Source organism: Choristoneura fumiferana, chromosome 24 (assembly GCF_025370935.1).
Source record: "Choristoneura fumiferana chromosome 24, NRCan_CFum_1, whole genome shotgun sequence".
NCBI lineage: Eukaryota > Metazoa > Arthropoda > Insecta > Lepidoptera > Tortricidae > Choristoneura > Choristoneura fumiferana.
The window spans coordinates 731,592-758,920 of NC_133495.1; the positions used below are offsets into that span (position 1 = coordinate 731,592).

General features: G+C 41.2%; 2 protein-coding genes across 3 annotated transcripts; both read left to right on the forward strand.

Annotated features, from left to right (window-relative positions):
- On the forward strand, positions 1-27,230 carry LOC141441716 (uncharacterized). Of its 2 annotated transcripts, none has more exons than XM_074106543.1 (16): positions 1-568; positions 2,051-2,245; positions 3,147-3,260; positions 3,727-3,794; positions 5,032-5,226; positions 6,373-6,470; positions 7,769-7,916; positions 8,352-8,461; positions 20,380-20,548; positions 21,961-22,077; positions 22,899-23,044; positions 23,566-23,806; positions 23,972-24,205; positions 24,716-24,811; positions 25,832-26,059; positions 26,848-27,230. In XM_074106543.1, exons 1-16 carry the CDS (start codon positions 403-405, stop codon positions 26,971-26,973), a joined length of 2,451 nt encoding a protein of 816 aa, XP_073962644.1. In that variant the 5' UTR covers positions 1-402; the 3' UTR covers positions 26,974-27,230. The 2 variants fall into 2 exon arrangements, with proteins under 2 accessions (XP_073962644.1, XP_073962642.1); XM_074106541.1 differs by having other exon boundaries at positions 5-568; positions 2,048-2,245.
- Positions 11,220-19,818, forward strand: LOC141441718 (uncharacterized). Its single transcript, XM_074106545.1, has 5 exons — positions 11,220-11,303; positions 13,102-13,242; positions 14,176-14,322; positions 15,386-15,540; positions 16,860-19,818. The coding sequence occupies exons 2-5, from the start codon at positions 13,135-13,137 to the stop codon at positions 16,861-16,863; spliced, it is 414 nt and encodes a 137-aa protein (XP_073962646.1). The 5' UTR covers positions 11,220-11,303; positions 13,102-13,134; the 3' UTR covers positions 16,864-19,818.
- Positions 27,231-27,329: the final 99 nt, after the last annotated feature.

Here is a 27,329-nt window from a genome sequence, read left to right on the forward strand (position 1 = left end):
GTAACATCTTTAAAATGACCATAAACATTGCACTGTGGCGTCTCGTCTTTGTCGAGTTGAGCCATTTTGTTTATGATCCTTCGACATTTTCCTTTGGAAAGTGATTTTGTGGTCAAAATTACTTTGAAATACAATGTTTCCATTTATATTGTGATATAAGTCAGTGCAATAGCAAATAACGATGAGACTATCCTAGTACAAACGTAGTAAAAGTGTAATATAAATGATTCGTGGACGGGACGCTAGGCAATACACTGTCGACCAATATAGCGGGAAATCTGTGTCGTGACGCGCACTAGCGTTAATGATTCCCTGTGGGGACTCAAAATAGTGGTTGTAGCTTGTTATGTGGCCATTTACACTTTGACAGTGGTTCCGTGTCATATATAGAAGCGATTGACAATGTCCGAGGAAATGGCGGTTAGTGATAACCCAACTGGGGAAGAAAGTGTAGTTAACGGGGGAGAGGCGTCTGCAGCGAGCGCCGAGGACGCGGCGCCGGTGGTGCCCGAGCCGCCGAGTCAGCCCGCGGACGAGGAGCCCGAGGATATCAAACCCATTGTAGAAGGTAACATAACACTTTCACATAACCTAGCAAATAATTTTGATGACGTATTTTTGCTATTTGTACTTCAATATAGTACAATAATGATGTCTTAATAGGCTTAGATGACAATTTGTTTGGTTATCTACACATTAATTAGAGTATTCAATGATCTAAGTGGCTATAATTACCACATGAACTACCAAAGTTTGCCGAAGCAAGCTATGGGTACTAAGTGTAGTTCAGGTTATAATTAATAACCTTACCTGCTACAGGTATAGATTTCAAGCTAAATATGGTGTGATTACATGATAGTGATTCAGATTTTTACTTTTGACAATGTATCGGGATACTGAAACTATAGCGATGATGTTGCTGCGTTAACTTTTGATTGCTCTTCTGAAAGAAAGAAAGGTTTATTTTGGCTCCATAAGTACCACCTATTCATGTGTGGAATTACATTTGAAATTTACCACGAGCTTTGCGGTGAAGGAAAACATCGTGAGGAAACCTGCACAAACCTGCGAAGCAATTCAATGGTGCGTGTGCAGTTCCCAATCCGCACTGGGCCCGCGTGGGAACTATGGCCCAAGCCCTCTTGTTCTGAGAGGAGGCCTGTGCCCAGCAGTGGGACGTAAAGGCTGGGATGATGAAGTACCACCTAAAACTAAGACTAGAACTAGCACTAAAATGGTTTTATAGTTATTATATGTCTATGAACATGAAAAATAGTAATCATAGACATATTAAAGGGTGTGGTTATGTATGCCCGAGCATTTTGTGTCTTCAAATTCACTCACCCTGATAACATTATACATTTTGAAGCATTTATTACATCTTCCTATTTTAATAATCATGGTCTGCCTGTACAGGCAATTGATTTCACTTCAAATGAGAATTTAATTAATTAAAATTTGAAATGTGCACTGTAGGTTTAATTAAATGTCTTTTACTTAACAAGTTGAGAATTAAAAACATGCAATATTAGAAGTTCATTGAAGACAACCACTGCTGAATAACCAAAACCAACAACAACTGTCACAATGTCATCAGCAGGGAGCGTGCACTTATGTGAAAGTGAACTTTGGTGCCGATGACAGACATGTGATGTCAAGCTACATACAGAGTGTTTTTATCCAGAGCTCTTACTCTTGTTATAATTAGATTACCCAGTAAAATATTTTATTCACATCGTATTTTAAATTTACATCACCACTAAATTGTTAAGAATCATAGCAGTGTTGTAATTTTGTGCAACATCCTTTATGTGACTTCACGTCGTCACCCCCATGCTAAACTCGCGAATTTGCTATTTAGCAAAAATAAGATTTTGAACTCAATGATCACCACCTTGGGTTCAGAATCTATTTTTTTCCTAAATAGCAGATTCGCGACTTTAGCATGAGGGTGACGACGTCATAATGACATCACCTGCACCAAAATTACGCTCCCTGGTCATCAGTCCTACCAGTATGAGAAATTTACCACAAATTATTTAACCAGAAGCAGAACCAAGTCCAACTGAAGAAGCCGAAGAACCTGTTGTCCAAGTCAAAGAAGAACCAGTGGAGGATGACAGTGAGAAGCGAGGCGTCAAACGCAGAGCTTCAGCTGCCTTTAGCAGTGCTGGCAGTGAAGACTTCAAGGGCTTCGCGAAGACCGAGCTTGATGACTCAACGTTGGACTACAGACGAGTCCTGGGTAAGTATTCTCTATAAATGCCAAGTATAATTTGTTGAAAAAACTACTTTGCAGAGGTTCATAGTAATAAAACTATAAATAGTTTCTTATTTTGCTCACCTTACAGTATAGTTATGTCAATGCAATATATCCACCTCCATACTGTAAGAAATCACACGAACCAAACTATTACCACACTACACTGACGCGTTTTGAACTCAACCAGAATTCATCCTCATAGCAACACAATCATTCACCATTCACCATGCTACCAGTTGTTAGACAACTGTTTACCTAATGAGGGCTATCGCGTATGACTTCGCCGCTAGAGTCGCTAGTGTAGCGTGAGGTCTCCGAAATGTCAAATCTCATAGTTTTTGGCGAGCTGCGCAGGTTTATTTATAATTAGAATAATTTTGTGAATATTTTGCAATATCTGAAATTAATTATGGCAAATATGCGTTCCGGGGCAATGAATGTCTGTGTTTTGAGACAGTTTTGTCTTTCGGAAACCTTTGTCCTCCCTTTTTTCCGAATAAAACGGGGACTAAGCAACACTGTGGCATGCTCGATAACTTTTTTTGTCCTCCCTTTTTTTCAGTGGTTGCTCAATATTTTTATGGTACGGTTTTAAGGTGTATTAAATATGATTTTAATCTAAACTTTGTTTTCACGCCCGTTATAACAGACTTTGAAAGCCACACTTAAAAACCTCACGCAACAGTGGCGCCATCTAGAAAGACAAAAAACGATAGCCCTCATTAGAATGTGACGTAAATGGAAATGTAAGGATTTTGTTTTTCTTTTTGAGATATGGAACCATAAAATTGCCTTAATTCAAATTGAACTATGTCTGTGGAATAATAAATTGACATAATCTCTATAACAAGTAGTTGATGGCAACAATTATTTTTCTGTTTAGAAAACTTAGAGGCTGAGGTGACAGAAGCCAGCAAGGAGGTGGTGCCTCTGCAAATTGTGATGGGAACACCTCTGGCACCTGTACGGGCTAGCAAGAGACCTAGACAGGACACAGGTAAATATTAAACTAAATACACTTTCTGAGTAAGTAGAGCTTGTCTAAGCTAAAATGACGCGCCCCTCTACTGAATCAATTGACTGCATATATTAAGTACAACTCTTCATGTTTCTTTTCCGTGAACTATAATCTGTGTGCATACATCACAATCTACAATGCTCATTGTACGTTGTATCAAACAAGATGTCCGCTCTCTCGCGCGTTGAGATCTATAATGACTAGTTGGTCAACTAATCCGTCAGTAAGTGTCCCAGTCTAAGGGAACCGAATGACAAAATAACGATAGCAACAATGTATGCCGTAATTTTAAAGTGGCTGTTATGCGTAAATGTGATAGTAGGGCGCGTCAATTCAGATTAGACAAGCTGTAGAAGTTTTAAGTTCAATTTAAATTAGACGAGAGTTTAAGTTGCTAACATATTTATTCTCAGTTTAGAGTATTGATTTTGCTTTTTTTTTTCAGATGGATCCAGGCCATCATCAGCTTTGTCTTCAAGATCAGATGGCGAGGGTGCGATCTCCTCGACTGAGGTAGTTATCTCTTTGTCTTGATTATTTAAATCTATTCAATTAATAATAATAATAAAAGATATTATTCAATAGTTTTGTTTACAAGAGCAACTCAATTTAAAATCAATCAAGGTCAATTGTTATGCAAAATCCGTTTATCAACACGTTCTTGGCCTATTGACGTTCTCCTGATGGCAAAAGATTCCCTCTAAAAATTGTATAGAGAAATTTGCAAATAAAAACGAAACCAATTAAAATAAAACTGCTAGTATACATTTTAAGGTCCATGTTATATCCACTATAGGGTCATTACAATACAATACAAATATTCTTTATTGCACACCATAAAGCAGTAAAAAAACTTATAATATAAACACTTAGATTCACGGTAGACAATAGGCGGTTATATCGCTTAAAAACGATCACTTCCAGACAACCATTTGGGTACAAGAAATTATATATGTTACAAAAATAGGTGGCGGAAACAGAAACAGAAAATAAAAACAAACAAAAAATCAATAACATTAAAATAAATACAAATGAAACAACTATATAAATACATACATGCAATACTATACAATACATAAACCACTAACATAAAACAGCAATATAAATTAACAATAAGGCCGGACTGGTCATTTAGTTATTTATCTGTATATTAAATACTATTTTCTCAAGTACAGATATGTTGAGGATTTTTAAATAACTATTTTTCTTGGGACCAAAGGGAAACACTTCCTACTTGTGCCACTTTATCGCGTAGCGTAAGCACATGGATCATCCTAGCAGTCAGCGTCAATGTCTCATAGGCGTAAAGTCACCAGCAATAATATCTGACACAATAAAGTGTGCATAAATATCTGATACCACTATTTCTAGGACCGGTAGAATGTGTCAGATACTTTTGCACGCTCCGCTGTGACAGATATTAATGCTGGTGACTTAACGTCACAGCTAGTACACGTTTACATGGTCGTAACGAACAAATAAATAAATGTCATGGGAAAATGGACACAAATTGACCTGGTCGCAAACTAAGCAAAGCTTGTGCTATGGGATGGATAAACATACTTATACAATAGGTAAAATACATACTTAAATACATATTAAACATCCAAGACTCGAGAACAAACATTTGTATTATTCATACAAATATCTGCTCCGACTGGGGATTGAACCGGGACCTCGAGCTTCATAGTCAGTATCTGTAACCACTTGGTTATTCAGTCGTCAATAACCAGTAAGTTATCTTGACCAGGTGAGCAGCTCGTCGCCGGCGGTGCGCGGGCGTCGCGCCACCACCGAGATGTCGTCCCCGCTGCTCCGGGTGCCCCTGGAGCGAGGCTGGAAGAGGGAGCTCGTGTTCCGTGCCGCGCTCGATCAGCACTCCCGCAGAAATGCCGACATATACTACTACACGCCGCAGGGGAAGAAACTGCGCTCTACCAGAGAGGTGAGCAAGCATACTCCACTTAGAAACAGACCGGTCAGCAGCTAGTCGCCATTTCTACGGCAGGCGGGAAAACGGACTGGACAAAATTTCGCATCTCTTAATGTCATTCTAAAACATGATACAACAAGCGTGATAAGTCCCGTATATGGTATTTTGACTATGAGTGAGAATCACGAAAGTTTAAAACGTTATGTGATACAACAAGTTTTATTATTGACTTGAGTGACCACTAACAGCCCATACTTTGAAAGTTTGTACTAAGGGCAAATGATTAAAAAAGTGTATCAGACAAAATATATACTTGATTGATCGTTTTTTCTCCTGCCTTAGATGAGGAGTTTATCTGTCGATTTTGAATGTCGATAATAAAATAATACACGACCTGACAATTTGTGCCTGTAATTAAGAGGCATGGTGCAAGGCATTGTGGAAAGACTCGGTAGTCTGTTTCTCCGCTTAAATACAAATTTCGTAAGCTAACCCCTCCTTGTCCTTATGGTTTTTTAAAATCTTTAATACGGTATTTGACTATTTTGTATATGTTTTATAAATTAAAACTACACAATGCCTGTAATCGAATAGAAAAACAATTTTTAATCTACCTTTACAAATAACAAAGTTATAAAGGTTTGAAATTCAAGATTAGACAGCGAAAAACATACTGGCATGTGACGTCACACGCCAGTACCGCCATTCTTGCTGCATAGAGAAAAGCGTTTGAGAAAGAGACAGGTATACAGATTTTTCAAAAAAATACTATAAATCCAATTTTCAACCGATTTAAATTTTCTCTTCGCTAAACACTATCTGTATATCTATATTTTCATAATAATATTACGATATGGCAAAATCAGGAGTTGTCAAATACCGTATTATGTAATTTTTTTACCTCATGTGTGTAGTGTCTCTACTTTGGCAATGGCAAAGTATGTGTTGCTAAAATGGCAAGAGTGAAAGCAAAAAAACTTGATTGGATAAATTGTTACACACGTTTTAGTAATTTTATTTCAGAAAATATCACAGCATCTATCACCTCCTAGCTCATCAGCACCTAGGTTTTAACACCCATGAAGATCCATTATATTTTGCTTGGTGTATTTATGCTATGAGTTATAACTTATAAGTATAAGTTATATTTTGTTACAGGTATCAGAACACCTTTCTGGCACTGGACTGACATTAGAGAACTTCTCCTTCTTCAAGGAACCACTGGGTGTGGATGATCCAGAAAAAGAAATTATTCGGTAAGAACATATTCCTTAACACTTTTTCAGTCGCCTTTTATTTAGATATGCTAGTTTATTTTATTTTAAAAGCAAATTATAATCAGTTCACTTGTAAAAGGAAATAGAGTAAGGTCGAACCTTTGTGTAGATTCATATGCTAGTTTAGTTATGCACTATGCCTGAAACAGGGTCAATGCATGCACTGTTGCAGGGACGTAACGGATGTGGTTTTATTGGAACCGAAAGCGGAATCATATGTTTTCAATTTAATTTATCGGAACCAGAAACTGAATCGGAACCGAAACCAGAATCGGAGCCTGAGTGATAGGTGGACGAGATGTTAGTGCAGCACGTGGCAAGCGGGGCGATGAGCGAATAACTGGTATAAACCTGTTTGTTTGCCGTATGCCGCTCATGTCCCGCCGCCGCGCTTTTCGATTGACATCCGATATAACTTCCGTTTCAAAAGTAACGGAACCGGAGCCGAAACGGATGTTGATCAAACCTAATTTCCGACTTAATGGACACGGAACCGGAGCTTCGTAACATCCCTGCACTGTTAGTTGGTTGAGACCCTAGCCCTATATACTTTACTAATATTTAATATTGAATTAAACTGATACTAATTATTTAATATGGACTTATGTGATTTTTTATTTATTTATTTATTTAAGGTGCAAAAGTACAAATGCCTTTAAATACCAGGATAAATAAATTTAAGCCAGTGTTTCTCTTATTTTATCATTCTTTTTCTTAATTGTGTCTGATTTCAAAGTTAACCAGAGATGGGCATTTCAATCAATCGTCACAAAGTTAATCACGATTAAATTAATCGACGGAGTATTCGAATAACGATTTAATTTTAATCGACTAAATTCACGATTAAATCTCAATTATAAAATGGAACACGCACGTTGCAAATATCAAATATGTCTTGCAAAACCATTTTAGTATGTATGCTGTATGATGTTTATTACAAATAAAATTTATTTAATCCTAATATTAATCGAGATTAATCTGATTAATTAGTTGATTAAAAATTTAGTCGCTGGAAAATTAGCAGACGATTAATTTAATCGTGACTTAATTAAATCTAACTAAGATTAATCAATCGTTATTTTTAATCATTAATCGCGATTAGTCGATTACATTTTGCCCATCTCTGAGTCTAACATAGGTCTTAATAGTTAGTCAGTTTTCTTAAGTATTTTCGTGTTTACTAACTCTTGGATCATTTGTTGTCTTTATTTTGAATAAATATATAAATAGGAACAAGGACTCTTAGACCCATTTAAAAAAATACTTGTATTGTTCAGTGATGCGAAGATGATGCGACGGGTGGAGTCCCCGGTGGCGCAGGCGCCGCCCCCGGCCGAGGGCAAGCGCACGCCGAAGCCCAAAGCGCCGAAGGGCGCGAGTCCCGAGCCGCCGGCCCCCAAGACCGTAGCGCCGGTCAAACTCAAGGTAACCACTCAGTCTGTAGTCAGGCCTTATCACGGAGAACAGATGACCGTCGGGGATAAAAAGTTCTTCACCATCAGTGAACTTAAATTATACATTATATCTGAAAAAAATTACCAGCGCTCACTTGCATAACAAAGTACCTACAAGTAAATAGTATTGGCCATTTTCTATGGGAATTCACTGTGTTGTTGTTGTTGTGTGTTCACTGCGTTGTTGTGTTTTGTTGTTGTTGTGCTGTTGTAAATCCGGACCGAATTGTAAGTATTGTAATGCAATGTTTCAGAAAACCATCCATAAATTTGCTGGTTTGTCCCCTATCAGATTAGGTTATACATTTACAGAACTGAGAGGGGCTCTGATGATTTGAATTTTGATAGTGATACATAAATGAAGTGTTGATCTTCCTTAGTTGCTGACGCAGGTTTTCTTGTCCAGGTGAAGTCGATAGGCTCCCGACTCGGCAATAACTCGCCAGCGACGCCGCCGGCGAAGTCCAAGAAACCAACTGCCGACAACAACAACAGCTCTGCTTGGAAAAAGAACAGGTATCTATGCGCGCCGGCGCGGTCGAAGACCATCGGACTATTTATGAGGTTTATTGGTTTTAGCGTTCGATACGCTGTCATACAATAACGTCTAATAATGCGAATGCTTGGACAAGTTTGATTGAGCACCTCTGTTAGTGTTTACGAGGATTTCTTTGATTGTGTTGGTTAAAATTGTACCATCGTGAAGCGGAACTGTAGAGCGTCTCGCCACTGTTCTTAAAGCCGTTTTATGCATGCTCGTAGTATTTTTTTCATTATTAAAACAGAATAGAATACAACGGCCGAATCACGAACAGTATGTGGGTTAACAATGTTCGCGGCTGTACGAAATATACGGCGTGAAAGTGGTGACTTCTCACCATAATTAAAAAATCCGGTGAAATACCCAGGGGTGTTCACTACTAAGCAAACTTGAAATATTTCGGATAAATTGGAAGATCTTACTGTATCATAAAATTAAAACCAATATATCGTCATATAGTATTACATTTTTGACTCGTTTCATCTAGACTACGTAAAATTGTTTACTAAGGGGCCGTTTCACCATAGTTAACTAAAGTATTAGTGTTAACTGACGGTTAAATGTGATGCCGTCTCCGTCTATTCATACAAAACAAATAGAGACGGCATCACATTTAACCGTCAGTTAAGACTAATCAATGGATGGTGAAACAGCCCCTAAATCTAGATTCCAATAGTCTTCCGACCCACTGGCTGACTGAGACAAAATTTGATATTTATTGCACTTTGCAGAAATATCTTTTTTTGGCTTATACTGAAACACAACTGTTCTAATTTAATGTTTTTGCCATATTATTATTGCTTGAGTATTTTTATGACCTGACAGAAGCAAATTATTTCTGTATTTTGCGACTCATACTTGAACACTGAAAATAGACGAATAAATATAGATAAAAGATCATAAAAAACTCAAGTTGGCTTGACTGTAATTTCATATGTAACTGTGCTAAAATATCTTGTACTGGACTTAATAATAATACTGAATTATTCTTGAAATTATTTTGCAATCAAGTAAGTTTTATACATTAATTACTAATAGGTATAGATAGGTTTTCTTTTTCATCCGTGAACAAGAAACAAAAATATTGAAAGAAAAGAAAGAAAAAGAAAGAAAATACATTTATTCACAACACAAGACAACAATATTATTAGGTAAAAAAAAAATAACACAAAGGTATGTGTCATTGAATTGTTTCTTAAAACAAAAGGACTGTTTTTTTTTAATCAGTCTCCAGCAAAAGACAAGGTGACGGTTTGTTCGTTTTTATTATTGTCTTATTTTCTCTGATACCAATACCACATCTTTTACGTGATATTGTATGAAATATATACATATGTGGTGTGATCCATTAGATTCTAATGTCTTATGCTTGTCCTTGGGCGTCACTGAAACAAAAATTATAAACTGAAGAGTTTGCCACCTTTTTAAACGTGTCTTTTTAGTGGCTGTGATTGTTCAGTCTAAAAACTTACGAACAGTTATATCCTGAAAGTCACTCAGGCATAAACATTTATAACTTTGTAATGGTTTGCGAAACGATTGCGTTAACTGCCAGCTATAATTATCTATTATATACTCAGCGGCACAATATTTGACCCACTCACATACAAAATTACCTATTACTGCACAGGTACATTTGAGGGCCAGATTTTTTGGCCGCTCAGTATATAAATGACATAACTCTTAATCGCACTTTAGACCTACAATCAAAATCGTACAAGTGGCATTACATTGTGAGGCCGTAATACAAACAAGTTATAAATAAATAAATAAATAAATATCACGGGACAATTCACACCAATTGAGCTATGCGGGTTTATTTATAATTAGAATAATTTTGTGAATATTTTGCAATATCTGAAATTAATTATGGCAAATATGCGTTCCGGGGCAATGAATGTCTGTGTTATGAGACAGTTTTGTCTTACGGAAACCTATGTCCTCCCTTTTTTCCGAACAAAACGGGGACTGTGCAACACTGTGACGTGCTCGAAATTTTTATGGTTCGGTTTTAAGGTGTGTTAAATATGATTTTAATCTAAACTTTGTTTTCACGCTCGTAATAGCAGACTTTGAAAGCCATACTTAAAAACCTCACGCAACAGTGCGCCATCTAGTGAGACAAAAAACGATAGCCCTCATTGACTTAGTCCCAAAGTAAGCTTAGCAAAGCTTGTGTTATGGGTACTAAGCAACGGATAAATATAATTATATAGATATAGATACATACTTAAATACATATTAAACACCCAAGATCAGAGAACAAACATTCGTATTTTTCATATAAATATCTGCCCCGACACGGGAATCGAACCCGGGACCTCAAGCTTCGTAGTCAGGTTCTCTAACCACTAGGTCTGGTCGTCATCTGGTCGTCTGGTCGTCGTTAGTTATGTGATGCCACTTGCACTATTTTCTTGCAAGTCTAAACTGGAGTATACTAATGTTTAGACAATTTTGTATTTGTGACACCTAAAGATCAAATATCTACTTAAACCCCAATACGAAGGCTTTAAAATGAAGTACTTCTTTTTAAAATACTGTTATCAATGGACCACCCCACCCCGAATATCACTGCCACTCCGGAGGGTTGATTGACGTTGTGCAATGAGCCCTCCCCGGCGGGTACTGAGTGCGCGCGAGTGTAGTCTCGTCGGGCAGAACGGCGCCCGTCGCGCCGCGCCCGCTCCCGCCCCCGCCTCCGCTACCGTCCCCGCCTCCGCCCCCGCGCCAGCCGCCGCTCCGCCCGCGCCCCCGCCGCTGCACAGCCGCCCGCCCACCACACCGGAAAGTGTCAAGTCGGTTGATCAGGATGAGGTGAGTTGAATTACAAATTATAGTTAGAGATATGGGCCAACTATGAATTTGATTTCGCCTAAGTAAAGTTCGTATCCGGAACGGTAGTTGCGATACTCGTCATGCGGGCGTGTTTTACAATAAACTTCGTTAAGTAATAATATACAATCATCATCATCATCCCAGCCTATTTACGTCCCACTGCTGGGCACAGGCCTCCTCTCAGAATGAGAGGACTTAGCCGTAGTGCCCACGCGTGCCCATTGCGGATTGGGAATTTAACACACCATCGAATTACTTCGCTGGTTTGTGTAGGTTTCCTCACGACGTTTACCTTCACTAATATACAGTGTAAACTCCATTTCGCTCCCTAAAATATCGAAATAACTTTGGTTTGGTTGTCTGTCATACATCATACAATCATATTTTTGTAGCATCACTTGAAACTTGACAGACTGATCATATGATCGGTCCAATTAGTTTATCGTAAACACACACACGCTGCAGGTTATCGTAGCGATCTTCATTTCAGTTCCGATGACGACCGACGACGCAATAGCGGCTGTTTGTTTAATTGACGACCGGATGGCTAAGTGGCTAGAGCACCTGACTACGAAGCTTGAGGTCCTGGGTTCGAATCCCGGCCGGGGCAGATATTTGTGTGAATAACACGAATGTTTGTTCTCGGGTCTTGGATGTTTAATATGTTTTTAAGTATGTATTTCTATATAAGTATATCCGTTGCCTAGTATCCATAGTACAAGCTTTGCTTAGTTTGGGACTAGGTCAATTGGTGTCAAGTGTCCCATGATATTTATTTATTTATTTATTTATTTAATTATAGCCCTTATGCATCCGTACCGAATATCTATTCGAATTTTGATACTATTCCGTTCGACGCTGTTAAAAATCGTACAAAACTGTTCTCACAGACACGATACGATGTACGGTACTAGTCGAACGATGCAGTCTGATCGTTAGGATTTTTCGTAGCCTCTGTGGGCCCTAAAACGCACACAGCGACTGCTGCGGTCTACTGTTTACATACAACAAACTCGGGACACCTGAGCGCCCTCGCTTCAGAGTAAAATGCACAAAATGCGAAATGTACACTACACGCAAAATGTAAATTCCCAATGGTAAAATCTACAATAAGCAAAATGTACACAACGCGAAACGTACAAAAAGTTCATTCGCAAAGTGTACTTTTTGTAAGTTCCGCGTGTTTCATAATATGCGGTCTGTACATTTTGGTATTGAATTATTTATTGCATCTGGCGTTACTTTGTGGAAGAATGAAATAAATCAATAAAACCTTTCCCACCACGGCCCGTCACGAAGGGAGAAAATGACCGCTACCCTCGAGCGTAAAAGCTGGAGGAGGCCCTTGCCGAGAGAAACTGAATTGTACCCAATTCAGAATTAAGGGGATCATTATACTTTGCGGAGGTCCATATCAATGGACATTTTTTATTTGTATTTCTTGCACAAACGTAGCTATCATAAGGTCAGGGGCGAGCAAAGCAATTAAATGTTTTAGACTATCGCAGTCATTAGTAATTTTATGATTTTTGTGATTTTTTTTGACGTTTTGTTCCGCGTCGTCTCGTGATCATGGCGCATGCAACTGTGCCGAAATATCGAGCTTCTCTAAAATCAAGATACGCGGAACAGAACCCGAATTTAAATCATAAAATTAGCAAAGTAACTGTTTCAGTTAATTTTGCTATTGGTTACATTTTGCGTTCCGTGCATTTGGTCCGAACCGAACACCCTCGGGCGGGAGGGTAGTCGCGGACGTATCGTATTTGTGTGTCAGACGCCGCCGCGGCAGCTGGTGCAGCCGTGCTCGATGACGTGCGGGCGCGGCGTGCCGTCGCTAGCGTGCGCCGCCTGTCTCTGCCTGTACCACCCCGCCTGCGCCGGGCACACCACCGCGCCTGGCACGTTCTTCTGCAAGGTACGCCGTCATCGGAGATCGGAGTTCCTGCTGCGGCTACATTATCGGGCGAAGATTCGTGTCGCGTTGTCGCTATAGAAAGTTCGTGATACAGCGTACACGAACTACATGGCCACACATATTCGCAATAAAAGCTTCGATGTGCTTCGATCCCTTTGATGTGCGGTAAAAAACCGCCGGAAGCTCGAACACTATTCGAGTTCGCCCGAATGATTCGCGTTACAGCGAACATCTGTCATACATGTCGCGACAAGTCGAACATTCGCCGAATCCCGATAATGTAGCCGCAGCATGAAACATGATGATGATGATCATGATGCTGTCGTAGTGCTTGATTTTTTTTTTTATGCGAATGAGTTATCGATAAAAAAACCAATCAAATTGTAAGTATCTATGAATATGTTATGGTAGCAAAGCCCTAAGTTAAATGTACGCAGTATGTGGTCAATTTAGATTGGTTATTGACAAAAGGATAAAAAAAAATAAGATTTTGAGACTTTTTTAGTTGGTTGTGCTATAACATCTACCTTCATACCAAATTTTGAGCTTCAAGGACAACTGGAACTACTGGACCCTGTAAGTTTTTTGGTTTGTATGTTAGCTTTTTTTGATCGCGTTCACTTAGAAGTTTGATATTAATTACAGCTTCATATCTCCACGCGTTCTTTTGAAAAAGGGTGTTGACGGACGGACGGACCACAATGTGATAAAGGTTCCGTATTTGCCGTCAGATATGGAGCTCTAAAAAGCTCGCCAACTATGTTTTCAATGAGGCTGACATAGTCGCATTTACCCCCTTTTCCATCATCCATTGATTAAATTAATTTGATGGATAAATGAGATGCTGTCTCTGTTTTGTTCGACTACACGGCCCCTTAGTGTGCTAAAACCTCGTTAAAATCAAGGTTTACAAAAAAAGTATAATTCCCCCAGAACTGCCGCAAGTCGAGCACGCCACCGCCGGAGCCGCCGCCGCTGACGCATAAGTCGGGCGTGCCCGCGCCGCCCGCGCCGCGCCGCGTGCCCGCCGCCCCCGCCGCCGCCGCCGCCCCCGACCAGCGCGTGCTGCTCAGGATGAAGGTATTGTTAAAAAAGGTGTACCTAGTACTTACCTAAAAGGTGCTAATTATGTATATGGCCGTTTCCCAATCAGGTTTGATTTTTTTGTCCAAAAACGGTGAGGTGCAATTGACGAGTTAGATTTAGATATTACGAATGCAGAATTATAAATGAAGTAAAATTACTGTCTTGACAAAACACGAATATTTTTTTCAGTACTTAAGGTAACTTTTTTTCAATAATTGGTAAGTATGTTTCGGGAATAAAGTCAAACTGCCATGGTGTGAAACAATAGAGAGACACAAAAGTTTTTTTTACTTTTTCACATTGTCGTAGGTCCGTCATTCCGTTGAACTTATTCTGAACAGTCAGCTGCAGAGAAACGTGACTCCACTGCGGTACATTCATATATCGTAGGGGTGGGGGTGGGGGGGGGGTCACCTTTCTTTGCAGCTTGATATTGTACATTGTATTGCACATTGGGTTGGCAGAAGTACAATTTTTCGCGTGTCGGATATGTTTGTTTGTTTATACTTTTTATTGTAAAAAATGGAAATATAAAAAAAATATTTCAAAAAAAATGCTTAGTACAGTCAAGTGTAAAAACATGAACTTATTCAAAGTTTCAAAAATAAGTACCACAGACTCTTATTCCGACGCAATGAGGCTGTAGTAACATACTTTTGAGTGGTTCGAATAGGTACTTATTTTTGCACTTGACTGTACAAAGGCGGACTGATCGTAAGCATCGTTTCCTCGCTGCTCCTCCTCTTTCTCCTCCTCGCTCCGCTCAGCTGTTTCCACCAGAGATGTGCTGTGCGGGGATGGGTAAATGAAGCGTTTCTATAGATTCATGAAAACACATTCCTCGCAACACATCCCCGCACATGTTTGGTGGAAACGCATCTTTAATGTATTTGATATTAAGGGCCTGTTTCACCATCCATTGATTAGTGTCAACTGACGGTTATATGTAATGCCGTCTCTATTTGTTTTGTTTGAATAGACGGAGACACATTTAACCGTCATTTAACACTAATCAATGGATGGTGAAACAGGCCCTAAGTGTCTAGTGTGTGGTCAGGTGGCGGGCGGCGGGCCGGACGGCGCGCGCGTGTGGGCGGTGGCGGCGCCGGCGCCGGCGCGCGCGCTGCTCCGCGCCGCGCTGCCGCAGTCGCTGGCCGTGCTCAACGGCCGGCGGTTCATCATCGTGCCGCGCGCGCTCGTCAACCCCGACAAGTGAGTAACACACACACACACACACACACACACACGATAACCACACACGTTTATCGTAAATAATTTACAACTAAACTTAGTTTCATAAATGCAGGTCCTTGTGCAAGGTCCGCCCGGATTGCTACCACCATCTTGCTCGCTAATCCTGCCGTGAAGCAGCAGTGCTTGCACTGTTGTGTTTCGGCGTGGAGTGTAAGACAGCCGGTGAAATTACTGGCACTTGAGGTATCCCATCTTAGGCCTCTAGTTTGGCAACGCATCTGCAATAACCCTGGTGTTGCAGATGTTTATGGGCGGTGGTGATCTCTTACCATCAAGAGACCCACTTGCTCGTTTGCCATCCAGTCGAATAAAAATACGGTATACTAGCCGTTACCCGCGACTCCGTCCGCGTACAATTCAGTTATCGCTATCCCGCGGGAACTATGCAATTTTCCGGGACTCAAACTGTCTGTAGGTATACCGAATTTCATCTAAATCGGTTCAGCGGTTTAGACCTGATGAAGTAACAAACAGACTTAGAAACTTTTGCATTTATAATATTAGTGGGATAAATTAAAGCTTGCCAATACACAAAAAAAAAAACCATACTTCCATACTAATATTATAAATGCGAAAGTGTGTGTGTGTTTGTATGTTTGTCCGTCTTTCACGTCGAAACGGAGCGACGGATCGACGTGATTTTTGGCATAGAGATAGTTTATGGGCCAGAGAATGACATAGGCTACTTTTTATCCCGGAAAAATGGTCAGTTCCCGAGGGAACAGCGCGCAATAACCGAATTCCACGCGGGCGAAGCCGCGGGTAAAAGCTAGTTTATGTATAACAGAGAAAATTTACATATAACAGTTATTAAGTTTCGAAATTCTCACGCAAGTAGCGCTATACATATTGCATAGAGATAAGCGTTTTAGGAAGAGACACATAATGTAGATTTTCAAAAAATTCTTTCAATTTTCAACCAACTTATTTTTTACATTAAACATTGGCTATTTATCTATATATTTTCTTAATAATAGATAGGATATGACAAATTTAGGAGTTGTCAAATACCTTTTTCTTATAACCAGCTGTCAATTATCTTTCTTCTATTCCAAGCAGGCAATTTTTGTTTGCCTGCTTGCACAAGCAAGACACAAGATTGTGCAGCGCGCCTTGTGGCTTCTGAAGTAACATTTAGTGAACTACCCCCATTTTTACATGATAATATTTTGCATATTTTCAAATATCAGCGAACCTCCGTGACCCGTTATGTTTTTTTTTATCCCATGTGAACCACACGCACCAAATTTAAAATGTGACATAACTAATTGTTTCAGATAACTACGGAACAATGCGACTCCTGAACTACGTCCTGTATAATCACAATAACATTTATGAAACTAATACACCATTTAGTTTTAGGGGAGTGTGTCAAAATGCATAAAGTTTGAAAAGGATAATTGGACAAATACATAACATTATGATTATCCTGTAAAGTTGACAATTTGTTAGAATATGGCTTTGTTCATAATGCCATTATTGTTTTTAAACTTTGTGCAATTGAAAACGTAAGCACTATTAATCGTAAAATAACTCCACAAGACTTATGTTACGTTAATTAATGGAAATATCAACAAATTTCTCTAGAAGAAAAGGTTTTGACGTAGGAAATGTACTAAAAATAGCTGAATGAGTATTGCTTCGTACTGAGTGCAACGAAACTCATAAATAAGGGTTTTTAGACAGGTGGAATATCCTCATTCTGAGGATTTGGGATTGTTTTATAACAAATGTCAAATATACATCACGATACTAACGCCATCTAGCGGATATTTTGTTTGCCAGAAGACTCTCACTCAACGTACTGAAATGTAATTAAGTCTAAAACTACTAATCTAAAACTTTTGAACAGATTAAATTTAAATTAAGAATAATTTGTACTAAGTACAAACCAATATGTGAAATATAAATGCATAAAATTAAACTTCAAAAGTAGTTCTCGGACTAGATTTTTATCTTGCAGATTCCTAAAAAAATACCAGATGCAAGTAAAATTCAATCTGAAGTAACACTTTGACAAGTGCAGATTTGACAAATAAACTTTTGGTACATTATCTTACAGGGCTCTTTCCAGGAAGCTTCACGTTACATAACACACGATTCCTAACATACTCGGAGATACATCACACCTTTACACTGCTAAAATTACGGATGACCCAAAAGTACTTCTCCCGAGAGTAGACTGAAGTGCAGACTATCGTGTTCATTTAACCACGGCTCGGATACCGGTTAAATTTCCAAACCGTTATCATGTACTTCGCGCAAAACCTTTTCATTTTGGTTTCGTCCGCGAAACCGTTATTTTTAAACCGGTTTTTAAGGGAACATTTCCATAAAGTTCTTGTCAGATTAACCGGTTTAGAACAATAAAAACCGCTGTCACTCGTCGAATAAACCGGTTTATTTAGGTTATAGTTAACTATTTACCGCTATTTTATAAACCGGTTCCGAGCCTTGCATTTAACTACAATGTTTTCGGACTACCCGCACTTGAGCTTCCTGATGATTAAAGGAGCAGCCACACCGCTGCTTAAAAAACGGTGACGGTACGGAATCGCAGTGACGCATCGTATGCGCACCGTTTTTATCGCATGCTCTCCACACCGCTGCTTGCAATACGGAATCGCAGTGACGTGCCGTAAACGTCAGGACTTTACCGAACAAAAGTCGTAACGTTTACGGCACTTTACTGCGATTTCGCACCGTCTGCGTATTTTGAGCAGCGGTGTGGCCGCTCCTTAAGGCCGCTGCAATGTGGCCAAAACGTCGATGTAATTTTATCAATATTAGAGTCATGATTAAACTTCTGAGTGAGTTGGAACTTTTAAACGTACTCACCGTAGACATTGGTCTTTGAGACAGTTTTTCTAGTAAACCAGTCATATTACGATTGACAGTATGTACTGTCAAGTGCGAAAGTAAGTATTTGTTCGAACCACTCAAAAATATGTTACTACGACCTTATTGCTTCGAAATATGAATCTATGGTACTTATTTTCGAAACTGTGAATAAGTTCATATTTTATCACTTGACTGTACAGGTCGATACACAAGAGCTGGCGCGAATGGATTGAACGAGTGAATGAAAGTATCTGTGTGTTACTTATTTGGATACACTTCACACAAATATGAAAATGTAATGCATCTGTCATTTTCCTACAAAAATTAAGTGACAATACTTTCGTTCAATCTATTCGTGCCGGCTTTTGTGAATCGACCAGTTCTTAAAAAAAAAACATTGACATCACTTTATATGAGCTATCATTGAAATAACCTCATGGATTGTCGTAAAATGACTCCACAGAGCGTATTCGACCAATAACCTGTCTGTAACTTCTGGTTTCGTGAAACGAGCCCATGACCGTATTGTAGATCAAGCTGAAAGTAAAAAGCAATAGCTATTCGTGACTAAAACTTTTAAACAATGAATTAGAAATAAACACTCATAGTTTATTTTAGATATATAGTAGAAATTGTATCTTATTTTGTATTGTGTTGAGTCCATTTTGAAAATGGTTGATTTATTTTAAATAATGTTATGCATGGTTTGTTCTTTAGACACTTTTTATGATTATAAAAAGGCAAAAAAAGACAATGTAACTGTTTCTTTTCATTTAAACTAACCTGGATTTTTAATCGTTCTTGATGCTTATTCGTTAAAATATTGGTCAATCCAATTATATTACATGTTTCGCTTCCATCCACTATTTAGATATCTATGTTGTAAAACCCACTTTGTACCTGCAAGGAAAATCGTGCAGTTTACATTACATAGTGGCGGTCGGGTAACCACTTCTTACTTGTTCGCTCCTCGCAGTCATGTAATTTGCACGATTCGTATTGCAGGTCTAAACTGGGCTTAACGTTGCTTGTAATGAAAAAAGGAACTGTTTTGTGGTCATTCTAGTAGTTTTAATGCGATGACGTCCTTTGGACCAGACTTTTTTTTATCTTGAATAAACGTGCAATAAGCGTTTGAGTGTTAAAATTGTTTCATGTATGAAAATTCGCGTATGTAGTTGAACTATATTGCGAGTAAAGGACCGATAGAAACTACATTTTCGTACAATTTTTGAATATGTAAATAAAAGTCTTCATCACTTTTTTTCTAGTTTACGCGGAAATAATTCGAATGTTTTAATGTTTTTTTTTTACAGCTTATCCACTATTTATTCTGTATATATTTTAGTGAAGTAGGAAATGTATGTAACTATAACAATAAAAACCTATAGTCTGTTATTTTGTTTGCTATCACGTCCGATAACGAAGTAAAAGGTAATGTATTTGTACTAGTACAAGATATTTTATGCGTATTTTACAAGAATTTTAGGAAAGCTTCAAATTTTATTCACGGTAAAAATGAATGTTGGAATCATAAAATGCAATCCGATTTTGTTTAGTTTTTGATTGTCTAACTAAGGCATCATAATTTATATTTAGAAGACTTTTTCCCGTTTTGAAACAGACCTAACATGTGTCCAAATATTAATTTCTAATGTATGTATGATAAGTGAAAACATCCCGAATTACAGCAACATTACAAGAAACTAGTTGCTTTGACTTTTCTATTCGAATTTTTGACAAGTTTTTGTAAATATTCACTATGCAATTCGAATTGCATTTTAGGCTGTATCCTACATGATCTATCAAGAATTTTGTACAGTCAGCTGCAAAGAAGAGCTGTTGCGATCTCAATTACCTTTGCAGCTAACTCTACCTCAAATTTACGTTCTTCCACAGGTATACAGATACCACACACATAGGAATACCGATTCTAACACTCTGTTTGTTCGATAGTGAAAGTAAGGGCGTGTTACGAGGGCGAGTGGCGAACGGCGCGGCGTCGCCGCCCGCGGTCCCGGCGGCGTCCCCGCGCCGCCGCGGGCGCCCCAAGGCCGACGACGCTGACCATTTCACTGCCTTCTACAACAAGGCACAAGAGCGGAAATACAATGTTGCTGTGCAGGTCAGTGTGCTGTTGAACTTTGAGCAATGCACTCATCATAAGTTGTAATTTTTATCCCAAGACAGTTTTGAATAAGTATTTCAATATAGGCATAATATAATAAGGCAGCGTTCGGGAAGCTTCGCAGTGTCTTTTCGTCCAAATTACTCCGTAGTGTTTGAAGTCAATAGTCTTTGACCAGTGCGTGTTGCCAGTGATGACTTACGGATCTGAGACGTGGGCGCTAACGATGGGCCTCATGAGGAAGCTCAAAGTCACTCAAAGGGCTATGCTCGGGGTTTCTCTGCGGGATAGAATCAGAAATGATGATATCCGCAGTAGAACTAAGGTTACCGACATAGCCGAAAGAATTGCGAAACTGAAGTGGCAGTGGGCGGGGCACATTGCTCGCAGGACTGATGGCCGATGGGGAAGGAAGGTGGTCCCGAATGGCGTCCGCGGACAGGGAGACGAGCTGTCGGTAGGCCTCCAACAAAATGGAGCGACGACCTGGTTAAGATCGCGGGGTCGCGGTGTATGCGGAAAGCACAAGACCGCTCTGAGTGAAGAGCCTTGGGGGAGGCCTATGTTCAGCAGTGGACGTCTTTCGGCTGACATGATAACCTGAGCCAAAACACCAAATTTGTCTAAAGTTAGTTAGTATTCTAAGGGGCTGTTTCACCATCCATTGATTAGTGTTAATTGACGGTTAAATGTGATGCCGTCTCCGTCTATTCGAACAAAACAAATAGAGACAGCATCACACCTAACTGACAGTTAACACTAATCAATGGATGGTGAAACAGCCCCTAAGACTTTTTTAATGTGTGTAGCTCTGACTACTCCAAGGATGGATCCAGTTTTAAACCCGGGGGAGGGGGGTCAAATTTTAGTTATTTTTTTGCAAATTAATCATTTAATTGCTTGCTCGCAGAAAGATATTAATTTTATTCAAATCAATGACTTTAGGAAGTGTACTGTTTTATGTATACATTGCAAGGGCGTCGCCAGCCGGTGGCCCAGGAGGGGGCAACTTGATATTATGGGGAATGAGAAAGTAAAGTCGAGAAGAGCATATAAAGCTTTTCATATGTAGTACGAGCCTTACATCTACGGCGATTGTAAATACTTTGGTTTGGTTGCTTTACATTCGGCAAGAATGAGAATCTTGGTTGGGGGGGCTGTCTATCCCTGCCCCCCTTTGGTGACGCCCTTGTATACATGCCGACGCGCCCTTCTAGTGTCTACAGTCACTTGCATTTATATCTGCCACAGCGGAGCGCGCAAAATTATGCACGCTTTGCCAGATATTGGCGCTGATGACTACAGCTATTATTACGTTTGCCAAGCGTACTTTCTTAAATGCCCTATTTATCAGCTCTAATAGGCCAAAAACATTATCATCATCCTCTTTTGTCGTGTGGTTGTTCCAGATATTCCAGTACTTGGGCATGCGCGAGCTGGCGCAGTGCGCGCGCGTGTGCCGGCTGTGGCGGGAGCTCGCCGCCACGCCCGCGCTGTGGCGGCACGTGCGCATGAAAAACTCGCACGTACGTACGGCGTACACGGCACGCACAACAATACCAAACACAACTCATACTATATTTAGAGCTTTACCTAGCTAGCGAGATTTACCTAGCTTCGCTTCGTGTTGAACGAGGATAAGATTTGAAGTTGGTAAAACCAGGACGATTCGTTTTTGAAACAAAGCAGTAACAGAGTAACAATATTTCAAATTAATGTTTAGAAAAAAAAGAAAATAAAAGTGACGCGCGAATAAAAAATAAAGGTCTTTAGTAATTACACCGCATAATATCATGACCGTTATTGCATCGTGTCAAAAATATATTATTTGTGAAAAGGATGAGACTATGCCCACTAGCACGTTTCGTAACCAACGGTCGCCGTCGCGTGTCATGTATGCGTTTGACATTCCGTTTCTGACACGTTCCTAATACGGTCATAGCACGATACGAGTACGGTGTAATGTGTAGAGACCTTAAAAGTTAGGGTTCGTCTGATGACGGTTTAGCGTCGCTAAAGTTAGTTGGCACGGTTTACTAATATTTCGGCGAATAACGTTTGGCAACCTGTTTCATTTCGCAACTTTTCATTTCCCAACTGTTTAATATTTCTGAAACTGTAAATATTTCAGGATTTTTATAAAACTAACCTAACCTAACATAAAGGGTTCTACACGATGGCCCTGAAATAAATTCTGAAATATTTACAGTTTTAGAGTTTGCGAAATGAGAAGTTGCGAAATGAAACAGTTTGCCAAACGTTACGTTGCGAAAAGGCAGTACTCGAGTTGGCACTGATTGCGTACATGAAGGTCGCCTCTGAGCTCTGACGGACATGTTGGTCGCAGGTGAGCGACTGGGGCGGGCTGGTGGCGGCGCTGCGGCGGCACGGCACGCGCCGCCTCGACCTGCGCAAGATGCTGCTGCCGCAGAACGACGCCGCCTTCTGGGACCAGTTCGCCGACCACGTGCACCAGCTCGCCGACCTCGAGAGGTATACGCCACACACACAATACACAGCACACAGCCTCATTGCAGAGGCCGATTGCCGTAGGACGTCCATTCTTGGACATAGGCCTCCCCCGTACACTTGCAGTTGCTTCGGTTGGAACCGGCCTGCATCCACCGTGAACCCGCTAGACAGGTACTTTTATGGGATTATTCGCAGTAGTTTCTTTGTCGATGCACTGAGTAATGAGCTTGAACGCGAAGCTAATTTAACTGCTCTTTGGTAGCAATGTATACGTACATACAATTAACCCTCCACGCGTTGTCCGATACTCAAGAAGTTAATAGACTTTTTTAGGTTTTCCCGTGTTTCACTATCCATTGATTATTTTATGTGACATATCACTGATGCAATCTCTGTTTGTTTTGTTCGAATAGACGGAGACGGCATCACATTTATCCGTCAAATAAATTTAATCAATGGATGGTGAAACAGGGGGTAAATGTGACAAACAACAACTCCATACTGCGCCGCGTTATCGTTATTAACTCTAATCCCTTATCCAGGATAGAAATGTGCCGTTGCCCGGCGAGCGCAGTGGAAGCCGTATGCCGCGGCGTGAAAGGTCTGCGCTCGCTGTCGGCGCTCGCCATTCGCTCGGCGCTGCTGGACCCGGCCCCTCTCGGCGCGTTACCCTTGCTTCACGAGCTGCGGCTAAAGAGCATGGCGGGACTCTCGCTCACGAGGGACCTGCAGCCCTTGGCCGCTTTGACAAGTCTCACGCATCTCTCCCTCACCTCCATCAAGGTAAAATCTCTGTCGACCTTGCTAGGTTATGTTATGTCATAGATATGAAAGGGTGTTGTTGTATGACAGGTTTTTTTTTAATTTAGTCTGGAATTATAGCAGGTCGGTTTGACTCGCCAGCTCAGCAGGTATAAACGCTGTTAAGGAAACGTGGTGTTCGTGCAGGAATTAGGTTGGTGCGCGTGCGACGTGGTGGGCCAGCTGCCGCAGCTGGAGTCGCTGGAGCTGGGCGAGTGCAGCTTCCGCGCGGAGTTCGCGGGCGTGCTGGGCCGCCTGGCGCGCCTGCGCCGTCTGCGCCTGGAGCGCGGCACCGCGCAGTGCGCCGCGCCCGCCCTGCTCAGGGCGCTCGCCGCGCTGCCGCTGCTGCACAGCCTCGAGCTCGTCAACTTTGACGTCAAGGTCACACCCCACACCCCACACCCCACTGCTTTACTTACAATCATCATCATCACCATCAACCGGAAGACGTCAGCTGCTCAACAGAGACCTCCCCTTTAGAACGACACAATGAACGACAACTCGCCACTTGCCATTAACCGTTGACGAGTTCCGTCCTGCGGAGACGATCCCGCCCGTACTACCAGTATGTCACTACCAGATCATTGTATCGCCACGCAATTTAGTTGAGTGTGCCAAATTTCAAGTCGATCGAAAACCGGCAAATGGATTAAATTTAACTTGCAAGATTTGACTACAGACAGACACGACGGGACAGGTGAGACTAAAGCTTGAAATAATGCTTAAAAAGCTTGTAATAATGAGGAAGCCCAACGCGATCTTAAAGTACAGTGTCGTAAATTTCGTCCCAGCTGAGACATGATTTTTAAGCCGAAACCGAATCTTTCGAACACTACTTTTTACATTCATGACATGGCAATGGCATTGTAATAACGATTGTTTCTCCTTCAGGTCGGGTTTGACGACGCTCTGGCGGAGTGCAAGAACATACAGAGGCTGCTCATCATACCGACCTACGTGTCGCAGTCTGCCACGACAAATCAACAGGTACCGTTCTAATTATCATCTTAAAGCAACTTTACATACTCATAATGTGGTAAGATATGGATACAATTGCTCTAAGCTAACAGTTTACTATAAGTCTTTTAAATAAGCTCAGAGTTGCTCAGCGAGCTATGGATAGGTCTAATCTTAAGGTATCTTTACGGGACCGAATTAGAAATTAAGAGATACGTGGAAGAACGAGGGTCACCGACATAGTCAAGCGAATTAGCTCGTTGAAGTGGTAATGGGCAGGTCATATAGCGCGGAGAACAGATAGCAAGACGTCCACCAATCAGATGAACGGATGACCTGGTTATAATCGTGTGAGTTTATTGTGGACGCAGGCTGTATCCAATCGAAGCAACTGGAGGTCTATGGCGGAAGCTCATGTCCAACAGTGGATGTCCTACGGCTGATACGGTGATATCGAAAATACAAACTGAGACATGGATGTACAGAAAAACCAGAAAAAGAGACCAAGCGCTGGGAATCGAACTCAGGTCCTCAGCATTCCGAGCTGCGTGCCATACCCCTACACTACCACTGGACAGGAGTACAGACACGAATTTCTCCTATGCACCCATGTCTCAGTTTGCTTGTTTTCTACTACGCTATTCCAGTCGAGTCCAGTGGTAGTGTAGTGGTATGGCACGTAGCACGGAATGCTGAGGACCTGGGTTCGATTCCCAGCGCTGGTCTCTTTTTCTGGTTTTTCTGTGCATTCATCTCTCAGTTTGCATTTTCGATATGTTTTTACGGGATGACCGTAAAAGTAACAAATTTGGAGTTGAAATAAAAAATACAAAAAGACTCCAAATAACCAATCATGATACGGTGATGATGAAGCTGAAGTTAACAGTGAAACTAGTAGTGCCATCTAATGTGTCATTAGACAGATGCGATCTAGGGCTTTCAAGGTTACAGTGGGGTTGTTATTGAATCAATTTTTTATCAGATACTGTGGTCCAATCGCTGTTTTTCATTTATCGCACTAGGTGTTTTAGACAGCGTATGTTTGTGTAGGTGCTGAGCGGCGTGCTCCGGCTGAAAGACACGCTGACCCACCTGATGTGGGGCGTGACCATCGAGCTGCTGCGCGTCACGGAGCTGTTCATAGACCAGTGCGAGCAGGGCGCCGAGCGGCGGCGCGACGTCGGCGAGTGCATCCCCGTGCTGAAGCCCGTGCCCGGCGCGCGGCTGCCCGCCCCCGACCCGCCGCCCAAGCACCCGCACCACCACACGCCGCCGCAGGTCACTACACTACAACTAATATAACGTTTATACGTGAATTAAACTAGTGCTGTTTCGACTGTGTTTTCAGATAGATACAACTTAGGGCCTTTATATGCCGTTACTGAACCAGTGACATACACCTTTGGATTCATCTACACTTTCGTCACGTAAGATACGGGTATATCAGGGGTCAGTTTATGTAAAAAAAAAATGCTACCGATTTTCAAGTTCTGATGGTTTGGTGCGGTGTGTAGTAGACGAAAGTCTGTAGCGCTCGGTTGGTTTATGCGTTAAACGCAATGCGTTGGACGCACATCGATTTGCATCAGATAACCTAATTACGAAACATTGTCTTGCGCGGTGAGCGCAGCGGCGGGCGCATGTTTGGTAATTAGATTATCTGATTGAAATTGATGATAAAACCACCCAGTGCCTTAATAAACAAAGTAATAGTACATTGTGTCTTAAGGGCGGTAAATAAGAAATTACGAACGAGAGTCTATTAGAAGCCCGAAGTCGAAGACTGAGAACACCGCTAACTGCGCTCTTGGCAGCATGTGCATGGCGTGCGTGTGCAGCGCGCGCACGGAGCAGCAGCGCGTCATGCAGTAACAAACTCATTTACCGACCTTGGGCTTCATGACATGAAAATTAGTACGGGCAATGACTCATTTACCGACCACGGGTTTCATGACAAGCACATTACGGTCGAGGGTTTTATGTGGGGGTTGCAACCAAGGTAGCCTGCATGTTACGACACTGTTTACGAGCAAGTGTGATGAAAATCAACATGAACTTGTCGACAGGTGGAGATCCTCCCGCTGCCGACGCTCCAGCGGCTGCTGTCCGCGCAGCTGCCCACCACCAAACTGAAGCTGCTCCGCATCCCGTTCCACGCGACGTGGCGCCAGTCGCTCGCCGACTTCCAGTAGCACGCGCCTCCCGCCGCCGGGGCCTTCGCCTTTGTGCTCCGCCCGGCCGCATCGCACCCGCAGCCCTAGGCGGCACGGAGGACACGGTTCGTATCGTACCGTCCTCGCTCTTCTTAAATGTTACTACAGATATGTAGTGAATAATGTGTACCCATCGGGAAAAATCGGCTCGCAATTGGAATACGAGGGCACCCGAAGTGTCAATCAATGGGTAGTATTTAAACCACATCCAAAAAAGTCCTTTTTTTATTCAAAAACCGAATTCACATCAAAATTACTGATTGCACAGCAAAATACTCCAATCAAAATATTACGTACTAAACTGCAAATCATATTCGTGGCGTACCGCTTATTTA

Excerpts from the sequence above, each read along its gene's own strand:
- LOC141441716 (XM_074106541.1), top strand. The coding sequence starts at position 403 with ATGTCCGAGGAAATGGCGGTTAGTGATAACCCAACTGGGGAAGAAAGT. Across the intron at positions 5,227-6,372 it reads AACTGCGCTCTACCAGAGAG|GTATCAGAACACCTTTCTGG; the intron begins GTGAGCAAGCAT and ends ATTTTGTTACAG. Across the intron at positions 6,471-7,768 it reads CCAGAAAAAGAAATTATTCG|TGATGCGAAGATGATGCGAC; the intron begins GTAAGAACATAT and ends TGTATTGTTCAG.
- LOC141441718 (XM_074106545.1), top strand. The coding sequence starts at position 13,135 with ATGACGTGCGGGCGCGGCGTGCCGTCGCTAGCGTGCGCCGCCTGTCTC. Across the intron at positions 13,243-14,175 it reads CTGGCACGTTCTTCTGCAAG|AACTGCCGCAAGTCGAGCAC; the intron begins GTACGCCGTCAT and ends TAATTCCCCCAG. Across the intron at positions 14,323-15,385 it reads GCGTGCTGCTCAGGATGAAG|GTGGCGGGCGGCGGGCCGGA; the intron begins GTATTGTTAAAA and ends GTGTGTGGTCAG.